The sequence below is a fragment of the Mesoplodon densirostris genome, chromosome 1, assembly GCF_025265405.1.
Source record: "Mesoplodon densirostris isolate mMesDen1 chromosome 1, mMesDen1 primary haplotype, whole genome shotgun sequence".
Taxonomy (NCBI): domain Eukaryota; kingdom Metazoa; phylum Chordata; class Mammalia; order Artiodactyla; family Ziphiidae; genus Mesoplodon; species Mesoplodon densirostris.
The window spans coordinates 196,797,420-196,816,374 of NC_082661.1; the positions used below are offsets into that span (position 1 = coordinate 196,797,420).

Here is an 18,955-nt window from a genome sequence, read left to right on the forward strand (position 1 = left end):
GTCTATAGATAAGGAAAAAAATGTGCATTAAAGAAGCCCTAACAAGGAAAAAAAAAGTCCTAAGTTATTTACATAATGAAAAATAACTACAATAGTCAAGGCTTTCTAGCTGGTTGGCTTCCCTCTCCTTTGGGCTGCTGCTCCAGAATTCCTTTATAAAACACATAAGGGATGCAATACCACAGGGCTGGAGGTCCTGGTTTGAAGCTGCATTTACATAAGAAGCATTCATTTTCTTAGCTATTTGTGTTATAAAACAATAAAAATAGAAAACTTTTCTAAAGGTATTTTTATTCACATTTTACATAAGACTGAGAAAATGTCAGTTGTCCATATCAAAGAATGGAGAAGCCAAAACAGTAGTCTCTCCCCCAAGGTCACTGCTCCGCTTGTTTTTTTACCTGTAACATTAAGTTTCTGTTTCCCACGATAGTCCAGAGATAAGACCTACAGGTTGCTTTTAGTTCTTGAGAGAAAAGGAAATTAAGAAAGGTGCTCATCATAAGAACATCAAACATTAAGAGAAAATAGTTTCTGCCCTCAAAAGAAACAGTGGAAAAAAGACAAGACATATTCTCATTTCAAAGCAATTTATAGTTAATGATAACTGGGCAAAATGATAGATTTATTTTTTAGTTGTGTGCTTTCAGAAGTAATGTCAAATTTACTTAATATCCGATATTTTAAAAGGTTTCTTGCATCTTAAATGGTTAAAAGTGGTGTTATTAAAGAAAAAATGCAAACCCTTTTTTTACAGAATAGTATAAATGTTTATTTTCTGTATGATTTACTTTGCTGTCCTGTTTTTACAATATAGAAAAGTGTATTCTTTGAATAGCTCTAGTAAATATAAATTTAATCTTTCTACTTTGGGATGTAAATAAGAGCTAAAAAATTATATACCCAACCCTCCCCAAATAGTCTTTTAAAATTGTTGAATTAATGTGGATATTAATCTTGTTCAGCAATTTGATGCAAATGCCTAAATACAAAAAGTTGTTTAGTAAGTACTACACAGGAAGGAAAAGTCTTAATACTTTAGATAGCTTCCTGAAAATCAGAAAAACTAGTAGCATTTGATTGCACCTTCAAATTTTTACAAGCAAAACATTCTCAAGCAATGCCGTCATACATAATCTACAACTGTAATCCAAATTTCGCAAACATTTTATGCACACTGTATATAAATACACATCACAAAGGTGCAATTAGAATTAAACACAGAATATATACAGAATGAACAAAGTTTAGGTTTAGACAAAAAAGGTACTGTAATCTTTTGAAAAATAACGATTAGATATTATTTTATCCTCTTACACTAGTTTACATTTTTACAAATTTTAATTAAACATACTAGATTGAGGTGCTAAGAAAGTTTGCACTATCTACATTTAAAGTTACTGCACTATAATTTTATAAATCCAAATTTTAAAAGGAAGATGCTTAATGAATAACGGAATCTTTTTTGGATTACTTAATTTCTATTGCCTATATCTTGCATGTTCATATGAACATATATACACACTTAATACATACAACTATAGATTCCTTGTAGGAAATGTAATCATTATATACTACTAATTACTGAGGATTAAGGTACCTAGCAAAATGCCTGAATTCCAACATGGTTTTTTCTCATCATAAAATCCAGAGTCCTATTATAACAGGCTCTTAAATCCATAAAGCTTTTGAATTCTGAATTACTGAAAATGATTTAGGTTATCTTAGTAATTATATGAAAACATTCATACCTTTAGCTAACCAAATCACTGGCTAGAAATAACACCATAATAAGCTTCCCTTATAAAAAGAAATCCCACTACAATTTTGAAAGCTTTGTTAGGAGGCCCCTTTCAGTAAATCAAGTAAGAGTCATAGATTGGTTTGAAACATCTTAGTTCAAAAGTCTATAAAAAGAACTGTTTGTATAGATGAAAAATCCTTCTCTAAATTCATCTCTAGAGCTTCAATATTCTTTATTTCTCCATCCAAGCCAAATTTGTTAACTCGTAATTATGTAAGGTTCTATTTTATCACTACATAATCATGTTTACTTCTATTCATATGCACCACTCATTTTAATAGTACCCCTTAATCACTGACAATTTTATTATTTCAAATACATACCGCCTCCTTGAAAGAAAATGGAAACATCCCAGAGCATTTCTTAGTCACTCCTTATTACAGAAACAAATTGTCTGTCCTTTGAGAATTATTTTCTGTCTGTTAACACTTTATATGTTTTTAAAAAAACAAAATAACTTTTTAAAAGTGTGCCTACGGAGTACTTCCCCTTCTGACAATTCCCAAAGTGACAACAGGATATATTCCAGAATCCACCCTAAAAAGTTGATTTTTCTTAAAAAGTAGACATTCTATCTGCTTATATTCTAGATCTAGTACCAAAGAATGACCGGGTAATACCAGTGCTTCTTTGGCTTTTTCTACTGGAACAAAGTCACACAACGCCATACATTATAAATTATATAATAGTTTATAAATGTTCTTTGTCAATAGAATCAGAAGAACAGAACATCTAGTTCTTAAGAAACCCAAGCAAATTAAAAATCTATATAATACAATAAAGAAAAATTCAATTTAGAAGGGGCATAAGCAGATTTAACTAAGATTTAAAATGTAATTTCCTCGTTTAAAATTTCTCCTCTTTCAATATTATAATTTCAGATCTCACAAGACTGAATTAACAATACAATAATTGTTAAACTATCTTCCAGAAAATCAAGTGTCCCTGCACCTTCAATTTTCTGTACAGTTCGGTTTATCAGTCTTTTGTGCAAGAGTTAGCAATTCATGGCACAAGGGTCACTTTTTGCTTTTCCTGCAGAGTTGATGACGCTCATCAAACATCGCCCGAATTCCTCAAGTATCATCCGTTCAGCTGCTGCCTTTGATTTCCCCTTCTTGTCTGCCTGCTCTGCCTGGGCGAGAAGGCAATTACACGTGGCTTCAGCTACTTCCTTAGTGACAAACGTAAATGGCAATCTGAAATGATTTTTAAGAAAGAGAGAGAGAGAGATGATGATGGTGTTGAATAACAGCAAGAGTGGATGACTTTCACCTAGAAATCTCTGTCGACATTTTCACGATTTAGCAAGCACACTGAACATCACAGTTTGTGCGATGAACAAACGCACATCCCAGAGAACTTTTAAAAAGTTAGACCTGGGCTTCCCTGGTGGTGCAGCGGTTAAGAATCCGCCTGCCAAGGCAGGGGACACGGGTTCGAGCCCTGGTCCAGGAAGATCCCACATGCCGTGGAGCAACTAAGCCCGTGTGCCACAACTACTGAGCCTGTGCTCTAGAGCCCGCGAGCCACAACTACTGAGCCCACGTGCCACAACTACTGAGCCTGCGCATTGCAACTACTGAAGCCCACGTGCCTAGAGCTCGTGCTCTGCAACAAAAGAAGCCACCGCAATGAGAAGCCCACGCACCACAACGAAGAGCAGCCCCCACTCGCCACAACTAGAGAAAGCCCACGCGCAGCAACAAAGACCCAACGCAGCCCAAAATGAATAAATAAATTTAAAAACAACAACAACAAAATGAATGAAGTCTGAACTTAAGGCCCACTATGACAAGATAGGGTGACAGGATTTAGGCTGGTATACATTTGTATAGAAATCTTTAAAATATAAAAAGCATTTTAAATTAGAAAACATAATATTAAAATATTACAATAAAGTTAACATTACAATAATATTGAATAAGTAATAGTGTATAATAGTAGCACTCATTATATAGTATTTGGAAACTATAGGAAAGAAAATGGAAAAAAAAATTCAAATTTTTGCCACTCAAAGGCAAAAGCTTGTTAATACGCTAGTAGGACTTCTTTAATACAGTCTTTTTATACTTAGTTTTGATAACAGTGCATAATTTTGTGTTCTTTCATACTTCATAATAACAGATATCTTCCCAAGTTGAAAAATTAATTGTAAATATTTTAGTGTAGCAATATCTTTAATCTCCTCATAGAGATTAGACTTAATAATCTAAGGTTTACTGAAAGCAGATGACCAGAAAGGACCCCTTGTGATACCCCTCATTAAGGTGTCTGCCCATTTCCACTTCATTCAGTCAAGAACTTTTTGCTGATTATACTCCAGTTACCAGAAAGAGTTCTTTAGAACTAGTATCTGAAATATTTTGTACAAAAGCCTTACTTTTATAAGTTTTACAAGTTGGATCTTATTTCAACTACGGCATTTTAAATGAAATACCATTTTCAAGGCTCATTCCATTTAATAATTCCTCAGATTAACCTCTAACAAACTCTAATACAAATTCAAGTCAGCATGCTATGTGCATTGGGCCCTGCCAAGCTGTGCTTTACTCCTCAGAGCCATGTGAAGAGGGTGATGTGAAGGATAAGAAAACCGAGGTAAGGAGGCCCAGAGAGGTGAAGTGCTTGGCGAAGTCACAAATTACAACAGAGCACAGATAGGATTTAAACTCAGGTCGGCCTGACTGTAAAGCTCCAGCTTTCCTACTCCAGAGCTCAGCAGTCTAGGGAAATAAGGAGGTACAATAACACAGTGTGTGACAGGCTCTCCAGCAGGGTGGGGAAAGTGCCCCAAGGGCACGGGGAGGTAAGAAGGTAAGAATGTGAAAAAATATGAATAACAACACAACCAGTAAGAGGTATAAAAATTTTGGTTTTCTTCAGGGTTTGTCAAATTATTCAAATTTTTGTCAAATTATTCAAATGTTCCCTCATCTTAGTAGGGAGAAATCCAATTAAATTAAGCACAGTGACCTAATACACTACCGTGCAGTTTAGTACTGTACGATATACCTGACAGTGATTTTTCTGTTACTTTTAAATTCCTTTACAAGTAATTAAAGATAGAAAATGAAAAAGTCAGGTGTGCAACAACCAAAAGTATGAGCCCAATTTTGCCCAAAAAAAGAAACTTCACCAAAAATGAATATATCATACTATAAAAAGATATTCAAATATTGACTTACTTTCCTCCTCCGCTATTCAAAGCTGGTGTTGGCCTAGTAAGCAAGTCCGAAATCTGAGAGGATAACTTAGTCTTTGCTGCTGTTTGTTGCTGTACCCTTACTTCGGCTGCATCTGCCAAGTGCATCAATGTCTTTCTTTCTGGGCTTTCTTCAAAATTCTTACAGCCAATACATTTGCATATTGATGAACACATTATTTTTGCCTAAAAGATTTACAAAAGAAAAGCTTCCAAATCAAAACCAAAAGACATCACTACAGTAGACTCCACGATCAAGTCAATAGGTGACAGAGTTAGCTGGTCAACTGACATAGATAAAATGGAAACATCTCTTGCTGACAAACATCAAAGGGGCCAGCTATGCATGTGCATAGGTCCAGTATTCTTGGCCACTCTGAAAGTGGCTATACTATGTTTGTTTGAGGCCTTCCACGCCAATTTCCCCCCACTATAGATTTTCCTTCTGATATGAATAACAAATGTTCTTTTATTAAAAAATGAGTGATACATTACAATATTCAAAAATAAGGGTCATCCAGAATCCAGCCACCTCAGTCACATCACCGTTAACATGTTGGTGACCTCCCACTTATGCAAACACACACACAGTATCATATCAAAGGGATTTCACAGATGCTATTTTTATTATGAATACCTCCCCCTCCCTAAATAAATCCACTGTCCAGAGTCCCCAAACCCTTCAACAGTCCATATTAAACCAGTGTGTCCTTTCATGTAAAAATATATAAACTATATATATATTTATGAAAAACACAGCCTTTATGTACATATATTAACTCACCAATACAGAAGTCTTTCTTTTTTTTGTTTGTTTTACATAATCATATACCCACTTTTCTGCATCTTCCTTTTCTCACACTATACTTCATGAAATCCCTCCCTCCAAGTCATCTGGCATAGGCTGAATTCATCCTGTTTAATGACTGGTTATTAATCCCTGGTATGGATGTGCCACATTCTATTTGGGCATTCACTCCTCTACTGATGGCCATTTATTTTGTTTCCAGTTCTTGAGTTCCACAAACAATGCATAAAAACATTTTTTTTGTATATATTACACTTTTATTTCTATGAGCTAGGTTTCTAGAATTGGGCTCACTGGTCAAAGGGTACATGTATTTTAATTTTAATAGATGTGGCCAGATTGTTTTTTCAAAAGGCTATAACACATCTCATTAGCAATGGATAAAGGAAGCCTTTCCTACATTCCCTCCAACAGTGTATACTATAGCTCTTTTTAATAAAGTGAGATCTCGTTCTTTAATTTACATTTCCCACACTCCTAGTAAATTTTAGTATCTCTTGTTGGCTACTTTTTCTTGAGCAAACCACATCAATTAACATAAATAAACAAGCCTACTGTCCTTCCTCTCTACAGTAAGATAAAAGGATCATATTATGAACACACCTACCCTGCTCCTTTTTTACAATACACTAATAAATTCCATTTACCAAAAGAAAAAAAAAATGGATATACCTTTTGAGTTAACTGGCTTATTTACTAGGAGCCAGTCTGGGATCCAACTGAAGCAATACTTAATAAGTATCTAACGGTGAAGAGAAAAAATTCCTAACCTCCGGGGGAAGAAGACATACTGATAATGGTAATTTGGATTAAATTTTAAGAATTATAAGGTACTAATAATGTCTAATAGGAACTCAGGAGGGAGAAATCAGAAATACAAGTCATCCATTTAAGCATTGCTAATTAAACTTCTCTTGTGGCCAAAAAAAAAAAAGGGGGGGGGAGGGGGTGAAAAAGGTCATAAGAAAAGTCACAATCACTTAAATAATGTGGACAGTCACTCATTCCATCAACAAGCCCTGAAAGGCGTGTGAAAGGGACATCAAGGTCTTATCCAGATGCAGACCAACTGGACCAAAAAAGCCAAGTCATTTCAAAAGATGAACAACACAAACTGTCAGACAACATCATAACTAATTCACAGTGAGCCAACTGGCCACTGCTAGTCAGAGTTCACTGTATTCCAAGTTTTTCCATTATTTGGTCTTTTAGAACAACATATTAGTTATTAGACATTGTTTATGTCCTGAATGTCAAGGATTTTATCATAATAGATAGAGCAGCTTTCTCTCTTCTAACATATTTCAACCAGTGCACTGCCTTTTCTACTTCTATTAGTTCACAGAACTGTCAACCAGTTCAATTATTTAGTTCATGTATGTCTGAATTTCATATGCTTAGCATGTATTGATTGTTCAATGCCATATGCAAGAAAGGCTTTCTTTGCCCTTCTGACCCAGCTTTGTAACAGTTTCCATTTTCTCTTTTTTGTGTGTGGAATTGGTTTTATAGCTTACATGCTTACATATTCATGACAATTTTTGTATGACATGGTCTGTGAACAGAAGCCACCTATTTCATCAGGTGTGCAAACAAGAGTCAGTCTTTCCCAATGTGAATGAAAAACTGGCTTGTTGGACTCTGCGACACTGTTTAAGAAACTTTCAAAAATAATCTTGATTATGTGCAATTTTCACTCCTACTGACTTTAGGACTAACAAAATGTTACTTTACTGTACTTGTTGAGAGGAGTATTGGACCTCTGAAATATGTAAATTAAGAATTCACTACAGAGAGAATACAGTACACAAGATCTTTACTACAACACACCTGGTATGGGGGTGGGGCACTGGACTGCAGGTACACGCTCCTAGAGCAGAGCACACCTGGCCAAGGGAGAGCGCAGTGCTTGCTGGTATTACTTTACCAGGCCAGGCCTTCGGCCAAAATTAAAATAAGGTTTCCCTCTGCATATGAAATCTGAACGAATGAAAATATAACAGATGAGAAGAGCCAACTGCCGTAGGAATGACTCAACCCAAAAGAGTATCAGTAAAGAGTTTCGGGCGCACCAAGAAACCAATTGTAGTAACCTTGGATTAATCTTGGGTATGACTAGATTGCTTTATTTAAGCTTTGAAAATAAAAATAACAAACTATATAGTACTTTGTCTGAAACAAGTGGATCATTTACATGGCATCTATCAAAGCAGAGTTTCAATATACATTTTCCAGAAAAGATGTTGCCTGACCCATAAATATAAAACAGCCAGTTGAGTGGGATGGTTAGATGGTAAAATGGATGCAGTCACCTCACAATACCCAATAACCTCATCCAGCAATTACATATTCCTCCTTACCTATTTTTATGCTCACAAGGCAAACCTTCTAACATAGTTTAATTTTCCACAGAGCAGTGTTCTTCAACAGGGCACTACTAGCATTTGGAACAAGATAAGACTATACTCTCAGGACCGCACCCTGAAATGCAGGCTATTATCCGTATATATTTCCGAAAAGTCTGTAGGGGAGAAACTGGGTAGTAATACCCCTCAGTGGAGAACCACTACTACAGAGTTTCCAGTCCACTTTGATGTTATTGTTATTGAAAATCAATAAACTGGTGCTGTGGTTCGCATACTTTCAGGTACAATGACCACGAAGTTACGAGCTGGTAACTCTGCTAATGAGACCCCAGGCTGTAATGACAAAACAAAGGTACTGTTCCTCTGAAGCCCTGCTTGGGAGGCGAGAAGGTAGGTCTTCCTCAAATTAGGGCCCTTGGGCTGCCTTTTCAAACTGCAATATTTTCAAACTGCAATAGCAAAGTAATTTCCCAGTTTACAAGTACATTTTTTTGTATGCACTTTCTAAAGTTATTTTCAAAAGATGGTTAGATTATTTTTCCCAACCTCAACTCACCTCATAGCATTCACAGTAGTTTTTAAGACATCCTGATCGTTTGCAATTACATCCTTTGCTGTGACGTCGATCTGATTCTCCCTCCTTTCCTTTCCCTATCTTGGGCTTAAAAGCTTCTGGATTTCTGTCAAGGCATGCCTATCAAAACAGATCAAATATCAAGTGATGTTAAATCACAGTAGATTAAATTTAAATTCTGCAAATTTCTTCATAAAATACTTGAGCTCAACAAAAAGGTGAAATTGTAAACTTTTGTCAGTTAAGTGAAATAAGAAATAATCACCTTTATTGCTTTTTGCCTTTCATTTTCATGTTCCAAGTTATTATAACAATTAGTACAATTGCAGTTGTTGCAAAATTCACCATTTGCAAAGCAATCACAGTATCTGGAATATAAAAATCATTGTAAGTCATATAAAAAAGTCATTGTTAAGAGAAACAAAACTAGAAATTATCTTATTTAATAGCATTATATATGCAGTAAAGCATTTTAGAAATATACTCAGAGCCACCGACTTACAGAGTTAACAACAGGTACTGACAAGTCTCAAAAGTAAAGTCACCAGCTCCTAGAATTTTGGTTTAGAAACTTAGTTCCAGTAGTAACAGCTGTCAACACAAGAGCTATGTGATTCTTATGCACCCCAAAAGTAAGTTATTTCAAAATCACAAAAAGGAAAAACATGCGCTATATTCTATTATATTAGTGGAACCTGTTCACGTAAACTACTGTCATGTTTCTTTGGATTCTAAACCCCCATAAGACCACTGCTTTTTTTTTTTTTTCCGGTATGCGGGCCTCTCACTGTTGTGGCCTCTCCCGTTGCGGAGCACAGGCTCCAGACATGTAGGCTCAGCGGCCATGGCTCACGGGCCCAGCCGCTCCGCGCATGTGGGACCTTCCCAGACCGGGGCACAAACCCATGTCCCCTGCATCGGCAGGCGGACTCTCAACCACTGCGCCACCAGGGAAGCCCCAAGACCACTGCTTTTTGTTTAACTGTTTCATGTCAAATCTCTTCAGTACTAACAAGAAAATTAATCAACAAGTTAAAAAAACTACTCAGAGTATCATCTCATTTAAGAGACCAAATATAAAGGTCATAAAGAAGATCAGATTTATTAGTAAGGACAGAGATCATGTCTGTCTCATGCAGCTGGATCCCTAACCCCTACTCCAGTGCCTCATCTGTGGTAAAGACTCTAAAATTATTTCCTTCTGAATGAATGAAAGAGTCTTTTTACACCGTCATATGTGTTCATTCACTTGTATGTTTAATTACTTAGACTTATGAAATTGGTCTGTTAAGAATTTTTAGTTAACTCCACTTATTTTTAAAAGCATTTTCAGTTATATCAAATGAGGAAACAGCAGCAAAAAGACTTACAATTTCAAACACAGCGATTTTGTACAATTACAAGGCTTTCTGGGCCGACTGGCAGACTCTGATGGCATTATGCTACACAGACACAAACAAAAAGATTATACATTTTAATCAATTAAAGGTAACTATTTAAACTAAGAAAAGTCTCTAATCTGTAAACTCCTCCTAAAATAAAGCTTTAACAAATGTACCCATCTCTAATAAAAGTTTGTTATGTTGTTCCGTTTACATTAAGTTGAAAAGCAAGTTGTACCATGAAAAGAAAGGTAGAAAGCCAAGATATGCATTAAAAAAAAAGAAAAGGAAGTTATCAATAGTTTCTGAAGAACATTCCACAAAATATACTCTTGCTTCTAAGGGAACTGAAGTTGAAATCTCCTAAACTCTTTTGGAATTCAATTATAAAAGGTAGTAAGTAGAAAAGGGTGTATGAAGTTGGAATTTAGGAGGGGAGAGGAGAGGTAGACTGGTTCCATGTAATTAGCTAAAGCACTGCTTCTCAACCAATACTGCAAAGGCAGCAATTGACAGATTAAAAAACAAATAAACAAAAGAAAAAGCAAAGACCTAAATAACAATTTAAAAACTAGTTAATATCATTTTTAAAACATATTCAGGAGGAGACAGAGAAAGAGAGAAAAGAGAGAGAAAATAACAAATCACCTGTGCCAGAACTGGTGAACTGGAGTAAAAGATAATTTGGGAGTTCTCTGACTATTCCTGCAACTTTTCTGTTTAAAGTATTTCAAAATAAAAAGTACCGTAGAGGCACACTCATGGCTTTGAGGGGAAAAAAGTTAAATACATGTATTTTGAAATATATATGTATATTTGATGTTGCATTTAACCTGATCCAACAACTTAACTTACATATATTCAAATAACTCACTCACCCATTGAACGGAAGCCTTGCCTGGGTCTGGATACCAGGTGTTCCGGTAAAGTTAGAGTTGCTTGCTATAGACACATAGGAAGACTGCTGTAGCTACGTATAAAGAAAGGTAATTTCAGACCATATTTACAAAAATGGACAATACTCCTAAATATAATGATCGGTAAGAAGCACAAATTCATCTATTAAAATAGGAAAAACAGAATGGAGAATTTCATACAAACATACTCACTACCTCATAGAGCTCTTCTAAAGACCCAAAACTAATACCAGAGGTAAAAACAATGTGGACATTTTAATGTACTACATGGTATAAACATAAGAAATTCTTTCACAGAGGAATAAGGATATCAGAATTAGGAAATTCCAGATGAATGTCCTGAAAGTACTGCAGTAAAACTTGTATTGGCTAGAAAAATGCAATGTGTCTACTTGTAAATAAAATAAATAAAATGTGGTCATTTATCACAAGTTATAGAGAATGAGAAGTTACATACGTAATAATTAAGTTTCTATTTTACACTGATTTCTAAACATAAGAAGAGATGCTAATGATAAAAATACTGAACACTAATTTTTTCAATCAGTAGCCACATAACATACTCCAAAGTACACTTCTTTAATGTACACAGGTTTCTGTCTATCTTATAATCTTGAGTAGATCAACTCAACAGCTTAGAATATGGTGCTAATTAATTTGCTTGATTCTTACATGAAAAAGAAAACAACTTCTATCTTCTTCCTAGAAAGCAGCACTCCTAACCCAAGCCAGCCAATTGGATAACATGTGGCTTTGATTCCAAAGATAACCAGATGTCATCTAAAGAAGACCAGATCTGGACAGATCACTACCGATATGTCACCTGGAAGTGCATCTCACAGTCTATTTTCCAAGAACAGGTGTGCGGCATCATATTCATAATGTGAGGAGGAGCTTCATTACAGTCACAGTGCTTTCTAAACTCATTGGGACTCTGCTGATTTTAACTCAACGTATTTTCTCTCATATCTACATGATCTTGCCCTCCTACCAAACTGTTCTCAGCAACAAATTGCCTGACTTGTACACCTGACTTGTGCTGTATATTTCTAAATACTAAAGATACATAAAAATAAACTCAGAAGTTTTCATTAACAATTCAAGGTTTTGGAAACAGTATAAACACTGAGTTAGATGTTTTTGAGTAGTTTTAGAAAGTGATAATGCTAGACATCTTAGACCCAATTAAACTTTTTGAAATGCAATGACTTAATTTTTTGCCCATACCTGAGTCACATACTGAGCAGGAAGCACCGCATAGCCTACATTCCCTGTTCCCGGGGCCGGTGCCAGCACAGTGCCTGGTGGCAGGTTCGTGAGGTTTGGCTGGATTTGTGGCAGTGGGGTGGCAGGCATGATAAGCCGCTGCTGTGGCTGGCTGGTGGTGACTATTTGGGAAGTTGGATTGATTGGTTTCGGAACAACCTAAAAAGAAAGGAAGTATGTCAATGACCACGAAAATAAATTTCACAGTTTCTCAATTCAGTATAAATCTCTTAAACTTAGGGGATTAAGAGGTCCAAACTATTATGTATAAATAAGCTACAAGGATATATTGTACAACACAGGGAATATAACCAATATTTTACAGTAGTTATAAATGGAGTAAAAACTTTAAAAATTGTGAATCACTATACTATACACCTGTAACTTATACAATATTGTCCATCAACTATACTTCAATAAAAATAAATAAATAAATAAATCTCTTAAACGTAAATCTTAACTTTCAATTTTAAAAGTAAATTGTCTGTTTGGGAGAGACTGAGAGAAGAAGTGATGTGATACTCACTTGTTTGACAGTCTGCGCTGAGACAAGTGGCACTGACATCCGCACTGGGGTGGTATTAACGACCACTGGCTTTGCTTTGTAAAAAGGAGGGAGGAAAAGGACAGTTTGTTTACAGAAAATAGTATGTAACACATTTAAGATACTTAGTTCTCTCACGATATCCTCATGAGATAACTTAAAGAAGTCTACTGGTTTCCTATTTGGAGGAATCTTTAATCAAGACAGTTACTTTCAAAATTCTTTAACCCATCTAACTAGGGAACTTATATCTAAGGTAGCTATAGTCTATCCATTTTATGAGAGAATGTCTGTCGTTTAAGATATTCTACCAAAAATACTTCAATCTGTATTCAGACGCTTTATATATTCACTACTAAATCCAGTGAGATGAAATGATGCATAAATTAAAAACTGCCATTCAGGAACTTGGGTAACAATGCTGTTCTATACTATTTCTAATTCTGTGTACAATTCATTATTTACAGAGTACTACTAAAAGGCAGCATAGCAGCAAGGTTAAGAATATAGTCTCCTTAATTCAACTATATTTCAATTAAAAAAAAAAAAAAAAAAAGAATGTAGTCTCCTAAGTCATAAGACCCTGGGGGCTCAAATCCCAATTCTGCTGCTTTCTAACTACGCCTGTATCCCCATCTGCAATATAGGGATAGTATCTCCCTTACAGGGTAAGAGAAATAAATATGTTAATTCATGGAAATTTGCTACAACAGTGCTCAACAGATAGTAAGTGCTCAATAAATGTTAGTTCCCATTATTGTTATTGTTCTTGTTGTTATTACAAACATTACTGCTACATAAATGTCACTGTAGACAGTGTTCCAGGGAAACTATAGTACAAGACACCTGCTCAAAGAGATTATATTCAAGTAGAGCAGATCAGACGAGTACCCAAATAAAATAAATATTGTTAAAAAAAAAAAAAAAAGAGAAAGCACTGTGGGAGACCAAAGGAGACAGAACATACATCTGACTGGCAGGGGCTGGGAACGGGGAAAGCTGCGTAGAGGACAGTGTCTGAGACAGTCCTGACCAATGGTCAGGCTGCAGAGCGGGCACACAGACTGGAGGAGGGCAGTCCACACAGAGGCAGAGCAAGAGAAGTGGAGGCTTGACGCTGGGCACTTCACAAAGTGCTACGGGACAGACCGGTTTGGCTGGAACCTAGGGTTAAAGTAGGCAAGCACTGGCCAAAAAAAAAAAGGCAGACTGTGGCTGTTTTGTTGAAGGCCTTGAATGTAAGGGTAGAGATCTGTATATTTAATCTGTATTATTAATTCAGCAGGCAATGAGAAGTTTCTGAGGACTGTGATGTTCAGAAACATTACTGGAATGGCACAAAAAGAAACTGTACGCGGCAGCAGTATGTAAAATAGAACAGAGCTGCAAGAGACAAAGAAAGTTAGAAGAGTACAAAACATGAGAGTCTAATCTGGGGTGATGGCACTGGGAATAGAAAGGAGAGAACAGCTGCAAGAGACAGGGTGGAGGTGAAAGGATGGCAGGAACTGTAGGTACAAGGGAAAAAAATCGGTTATCATGGAGCTTTCAAGTGAATGGGAAAATGACAGCTATTAGAATTAAAAATTCAAGGATGAGCTGATCTAGAGGGAAGATGAAACCTGACATGGAGAAATACAGTGATGAAGTTCAGGAAAGAGGTTGGTACTAGGCCTGTATGTTTGGATCAAAATATGTACCATTTCTAATACTGCCGACTGCCACTTCCTCAGTCTAAAGGAGGGATTTAAGAAGACTGAAAGGACATCCCTTCGGGTCTTATTTATGCAAAAGGCCTAGAGCCCGCTATGAAAGAGAGAGGTTGAGATAAACTGCTGTGAACACTGAATCAAACAAACTGTTCTGAACAATAAAAGAAAAAGAACAGATTTCCTTGGATAGAAAGGCTGTTAACAATGTTAACAAATTTTTTTTACTTTTGGTGGGGATGGAAGGGTTGATGGCTGAAGATGAGAAGTTGAGAGCCCTGGAAGAACATTAGAGAATACTCTGATCTAAAAGGGAGCAGGCCCTTGCAGCAAGGTGACAAACTAGGGAGAAGGGGGAAGGTGGGAAAGTCGGAGACCTCCAGAAGGAGCGTATGATCAGTGGTGGTGATCGCATATGGTTTAGAAACCATACCTGCAAGTGTCTGAGGGTTTTTAATTTCTTAAATTGATTTCCTCCCTAACCAAGACTGTAGATTATATTCTAAAGAGATTAACCAAGCAATCTTCTGGGTCCTTCTACTGTGCTACCTGCCATCCAGCCAGCAATTAATATGGTGGAACATTTGAATACTGGTGTTTGTATGCTTTGATGGGAAAATGTACAAGATGAGCCCAATTCCCTTTGGCATTTAAGTAAATCCCTCATAGGGAATTAAGCCTTTAGAAAAACACATCAATACGTTTTATGAACTACAGTAACTATTCAGTGTATCTCTAATGAAAATTGTAAATTTAACTCGTTATTCCTGTGAAATAATATATTTTACATATTACCCAGATCTTTTATGGGAAAGGACAGCAAGACAAAAATAGGGAAATATGGGTGGATATGAGGGAAATAGCATGGGTGTTATATGTATGTGAGTAGGTGGGAAGAGGGAATATACAGAGAGAGGTGAAGAAGCCAGAGAGACAGAGGGGAGAACAGAGAGGGAAAGTGAAGGAAATCAAAAAAGGAAGCAGCAGGGAAGCAGGAGGGGGGTGAGGGATTGCTAGGAGGCAAAGAGAACAGCGAAGTAGAGAGAAGCAGAAAGACAGACATAAGGTTGGAAAAGAAGGAAATGGTAAATACACTAGAATTATGAAATGTCCAACCCATTCCTCCACTCTTCCTGGATCTTCAGTTTCCTCTTCTACTCATACCAAATGCTTATTCTTGATAATGAGCAAATCAGTGCTAACGTTATGCTGGAAATGGATACTCAGCATATGTGTATACACACAAACATAAAATATAACCAACTATATCTAATGACTGCTTTATATCATTATGATATATAAGAAAATTGGACTTGTAGCACTTGCTAAGTAATGAGAGAATATACAATTGACTTCCTTAGTCAGCAGTACATGCAAATTTCATTTTTCCTCTCATTAAGAGCACTGTAATAAAAGATTTCCTTTCAAAATCAGTTTAAAGAGGGAATAGAAAATATAATTACTATTTTATACAATTATGTCTAATTTTAATAGAATACACACTAAAATACTGTTTCCCTCATGCCCCCTCCATTTTCTCCCATCAGTAATTTCAAATCCAAGATTTTTCTTCCACTTTCCCTTAGATGAACTAGCTATCAGCAGTGGACAGCTCTAACCCTCTGATCCCTTCATAAAACTGAAGGCGCAAACAAATGGTCTTTAATTCATCTATTTACATCCAGCAAACAATAGATCATTCACTTGTCATGTCATTTTGACACTGACAGAATATGCAGTAGTCTTCCAAGGAAAAAAATGAGGCCCCAAATATAAACTGTCCTCATCCTTTCACAGTTTCAATTTTTTCACAAGTAGATAAATATGGAGAAAGGTTATGTGTTTGAGTCTGTGTATGTATATCAGGTGGCTGGAAGGATTAAACACAAACTAAGTAGGACTACAAACAGGAATACTTTTCAGGAAAAATACCCATGAGTAAAATAACAACAGTTTAACTGATTTTCATTAGCAATTACAGATTCAAAAGAAGTAAAGGATGAAAGTTCATACTTATCATTTATACCTTGTCTACTGGTCAGTTCAACTGACCCCCAAACCCTGTGTAGTTTAGATGGCTTTGTAGTTTAGAAAATAAGCTAAATAATTTGGTTCCATTTAAACTATCCCACTGGCATAATGTAGGCTTTGAAACCAGCACTAAAGTGGCTACCCCCACACTGATGACTAAGTATGATTATCTGGTATTACAGCACACTGTGTATCACTTTCTAGCAGAACAAAATGCGATAGTTATATACAACTGGGATTCTATTTCACTGCCTTCCGCAACAGCTGCCGACTCATACTCAGCTGAAATGCCATACTTAATCAGGATTTCAGCGAGAGAAGGACCAATTTCTATATAATGTTCAAAGCATTAGTTATTGTTTTTAAAAAAATGGTTACTAACCTTGCTGAAGAGGCTGAGTGTTTGTACTGGGATTCTGACTAGCGGGCTGGGTTGAGCTACTGGCTGTTGTGGCAGTAACAAGTCGGACATAATGAAACTTGCTTCCAGGCACTTGAATCTGCTGGACATTGGGAGCAGTTGCCAGCGGAATAATTGTCTTAAATTGTGATGTGCTCACTCCTCCAACAGTGATGGTCTGCACAGCTGATTTCACTGCCTAGTGAACAATACAACATGGCTCTCATTAATCTGCTTCATGTTTACTCGTGACAATTGCTCAAGGAAAAAAGTATGTTCCTGAATTTCATCAAAAGCTGTTGAAAGGAACAACCTGTTCAAAGAGAAATGAATAGTAGTAAATACAGGAGTGAAACCAAAATTAATGAGTTCTACCGTCCCTAGTAGTTAACTTCCTTGACAGTCCATGTCAGATGACTTGCTATGAAGAAACTATTACTTAAATTGCAAGAACTCACACAATTTTGTTAACATCAGTTAAAATTTATAAGAAAAAGGTTATTTAAAAACTTTCAGTATTAAGCCTTATATTCAGAAAGAAAGGACACAGATATTTGGTTTTACTGCGATCCACCAAATTAACTACAGCAAATTTCATTTTCACATGTCCTAAAAGAGAAAGAAACCCCAAAGAAAAGCCCTCATTAAGTCTAGTCAATTCTGAAAGGCTTATAATACTCCACAGATACAAATGTACCCACTAACCTATGGGGAGAAGGCCAAATTCAATCCAAAATTACCACTATTTTGGTTGTCTAGGGAAACTAATTTTGGATTCAGATCTGACTCAATATAATCATTGTAATCATTTTTAATCCTTTCCTTCAGTCCAACAAAAAGCAATGTGACTTCCCAAAAAGCTAAATGAAACATCAAAAGCAGAACAGAACAAAAGCCTTTTAAGATGTCTCCAATTGATGTTTAACCAATGTACGACAGACTGTCATACAAAGCAAAGATGCAGACAAGGTTCTCTAATTAGTTCTATGGTATTATTTTATAAATAATTACACCACTACCTATTCTTCAAAAAGCCCTCATGCCAAAAGACAGGTGACATGACTGAGGAAATCTATATTCACTATATGGATGATAATTTATAAAAGAATAATTTTGAAGAATTTGAACATTTTCATAAAAGTACAGGGGAAAAAAGGAAGAATGTCATTAGTTTGGAAACTCTACAGATAATACTCAAAGTAGATTACTTCAGCATAAAATAATTCACACATTATCAGTAGGCAGAGGCACCACAGAGTAGATTTAAAATAAAGATAAGAGATACCAGCTGTGGTGGTGAGTTAAATGAAAACATAAAACTTAAGAAAAGGGATAAAATGTGTACATATGGAAGCTACTGAAAAATCAAGCAACCCATGAGTCACATGTGTACAATGGTACAAGAGACACTGTCCTTGTTCTACTGACTCAAAATGAAAAAAGAATACTATTTTAAGAAACAAGGTAGGGGAAGGGGGGTGGATAAACTAGGAGTTTGGGATTAACAGATACACACTACTATATATAAAATAAACAACAAAGACCTACTGCATAGCACAGAGAACTATATTCAATATCTTATAATAACCTATAATGGAGAAGGATCTGAAAAAGAATATATATATGTATAACTGACTCACTTTGCTGTACACTTGAAACTAACATTATAAATCAACTATACTTCAGTTGAAAATTTTCTTTAATAAAAAAAAAGAAAAAAAAATTATGTTTAAAAAAAAGAAACAAGATGCCTCAGACGTAATAGTTAAATTTACTGGGTACCTAACACATACAGAGGACATTGCTTTTGAAAACTCTAAGATTATCTGATTTAAATCTAGCAACCAAATTATGAGCTAGGTACAGCATGGCACAAGTACCAGGGATGGTTTAGTTAAGTTTGCACAGTATACCCTTTTTTCCAACTCTACGTTCAACTTTTCTTTTTT

At 35.9% G+C, this 18,955-nt stretch overlaps 1 protein-coding gene across 6 annotated transcripts in view; it reads right to left on the bottom strand.

The window, feature by feature from the left end:
- Positions 1-333: 333 nt before the first annotated feature.
- Positions 334-18,955, bottom strand: part of LIN54 (lin-54 DREAM MuvB core complex component) — a 74,701-nt gene continuing 56,079 nt past the window's right edge. For all 6 annotated transcript variants that reach the window (XM_060114008.1, XM_060113976.1, XM_060113969.1 and 3 more), the window contains exons 5-13: positions 16,989-17,205; positions 12,849-12,922; positions 12,284-12,481; positions 11,018-11,109; positions 10,128-10,199; positions 9,023-9,125; positions 8,740-8,877; positions 4,993-5,195; positions 334-3,003 (exon numbers count right to left, since the gene is read on the bottom strand). In XM_060114008.1, the coding sequence (XP_059969991.1) occupies positions 2,802-3,003; positions 4,993-5,195; positions 8,740-8,877; positions 9,023-9,125; positions 10,128-10,199; positions 11,018-11,109; positions 12,284-12,481; positions 12,849-12,922; positions 16,989-17,205 (1,299 nt within the window). In that variant the 3' untranslated portion in view covers positions 334-2,801. The remainder of the gene's footprint in view (positions 3,004-4,992; positions 5,196-8,739; positions 8,878-9,022; positions 9,126-10,127; positions 10,200-11,017; positions 11,110-12,283; positions 12,482-12,848; positions 12,923-16,988; positions 17,206-18,955) is intronic.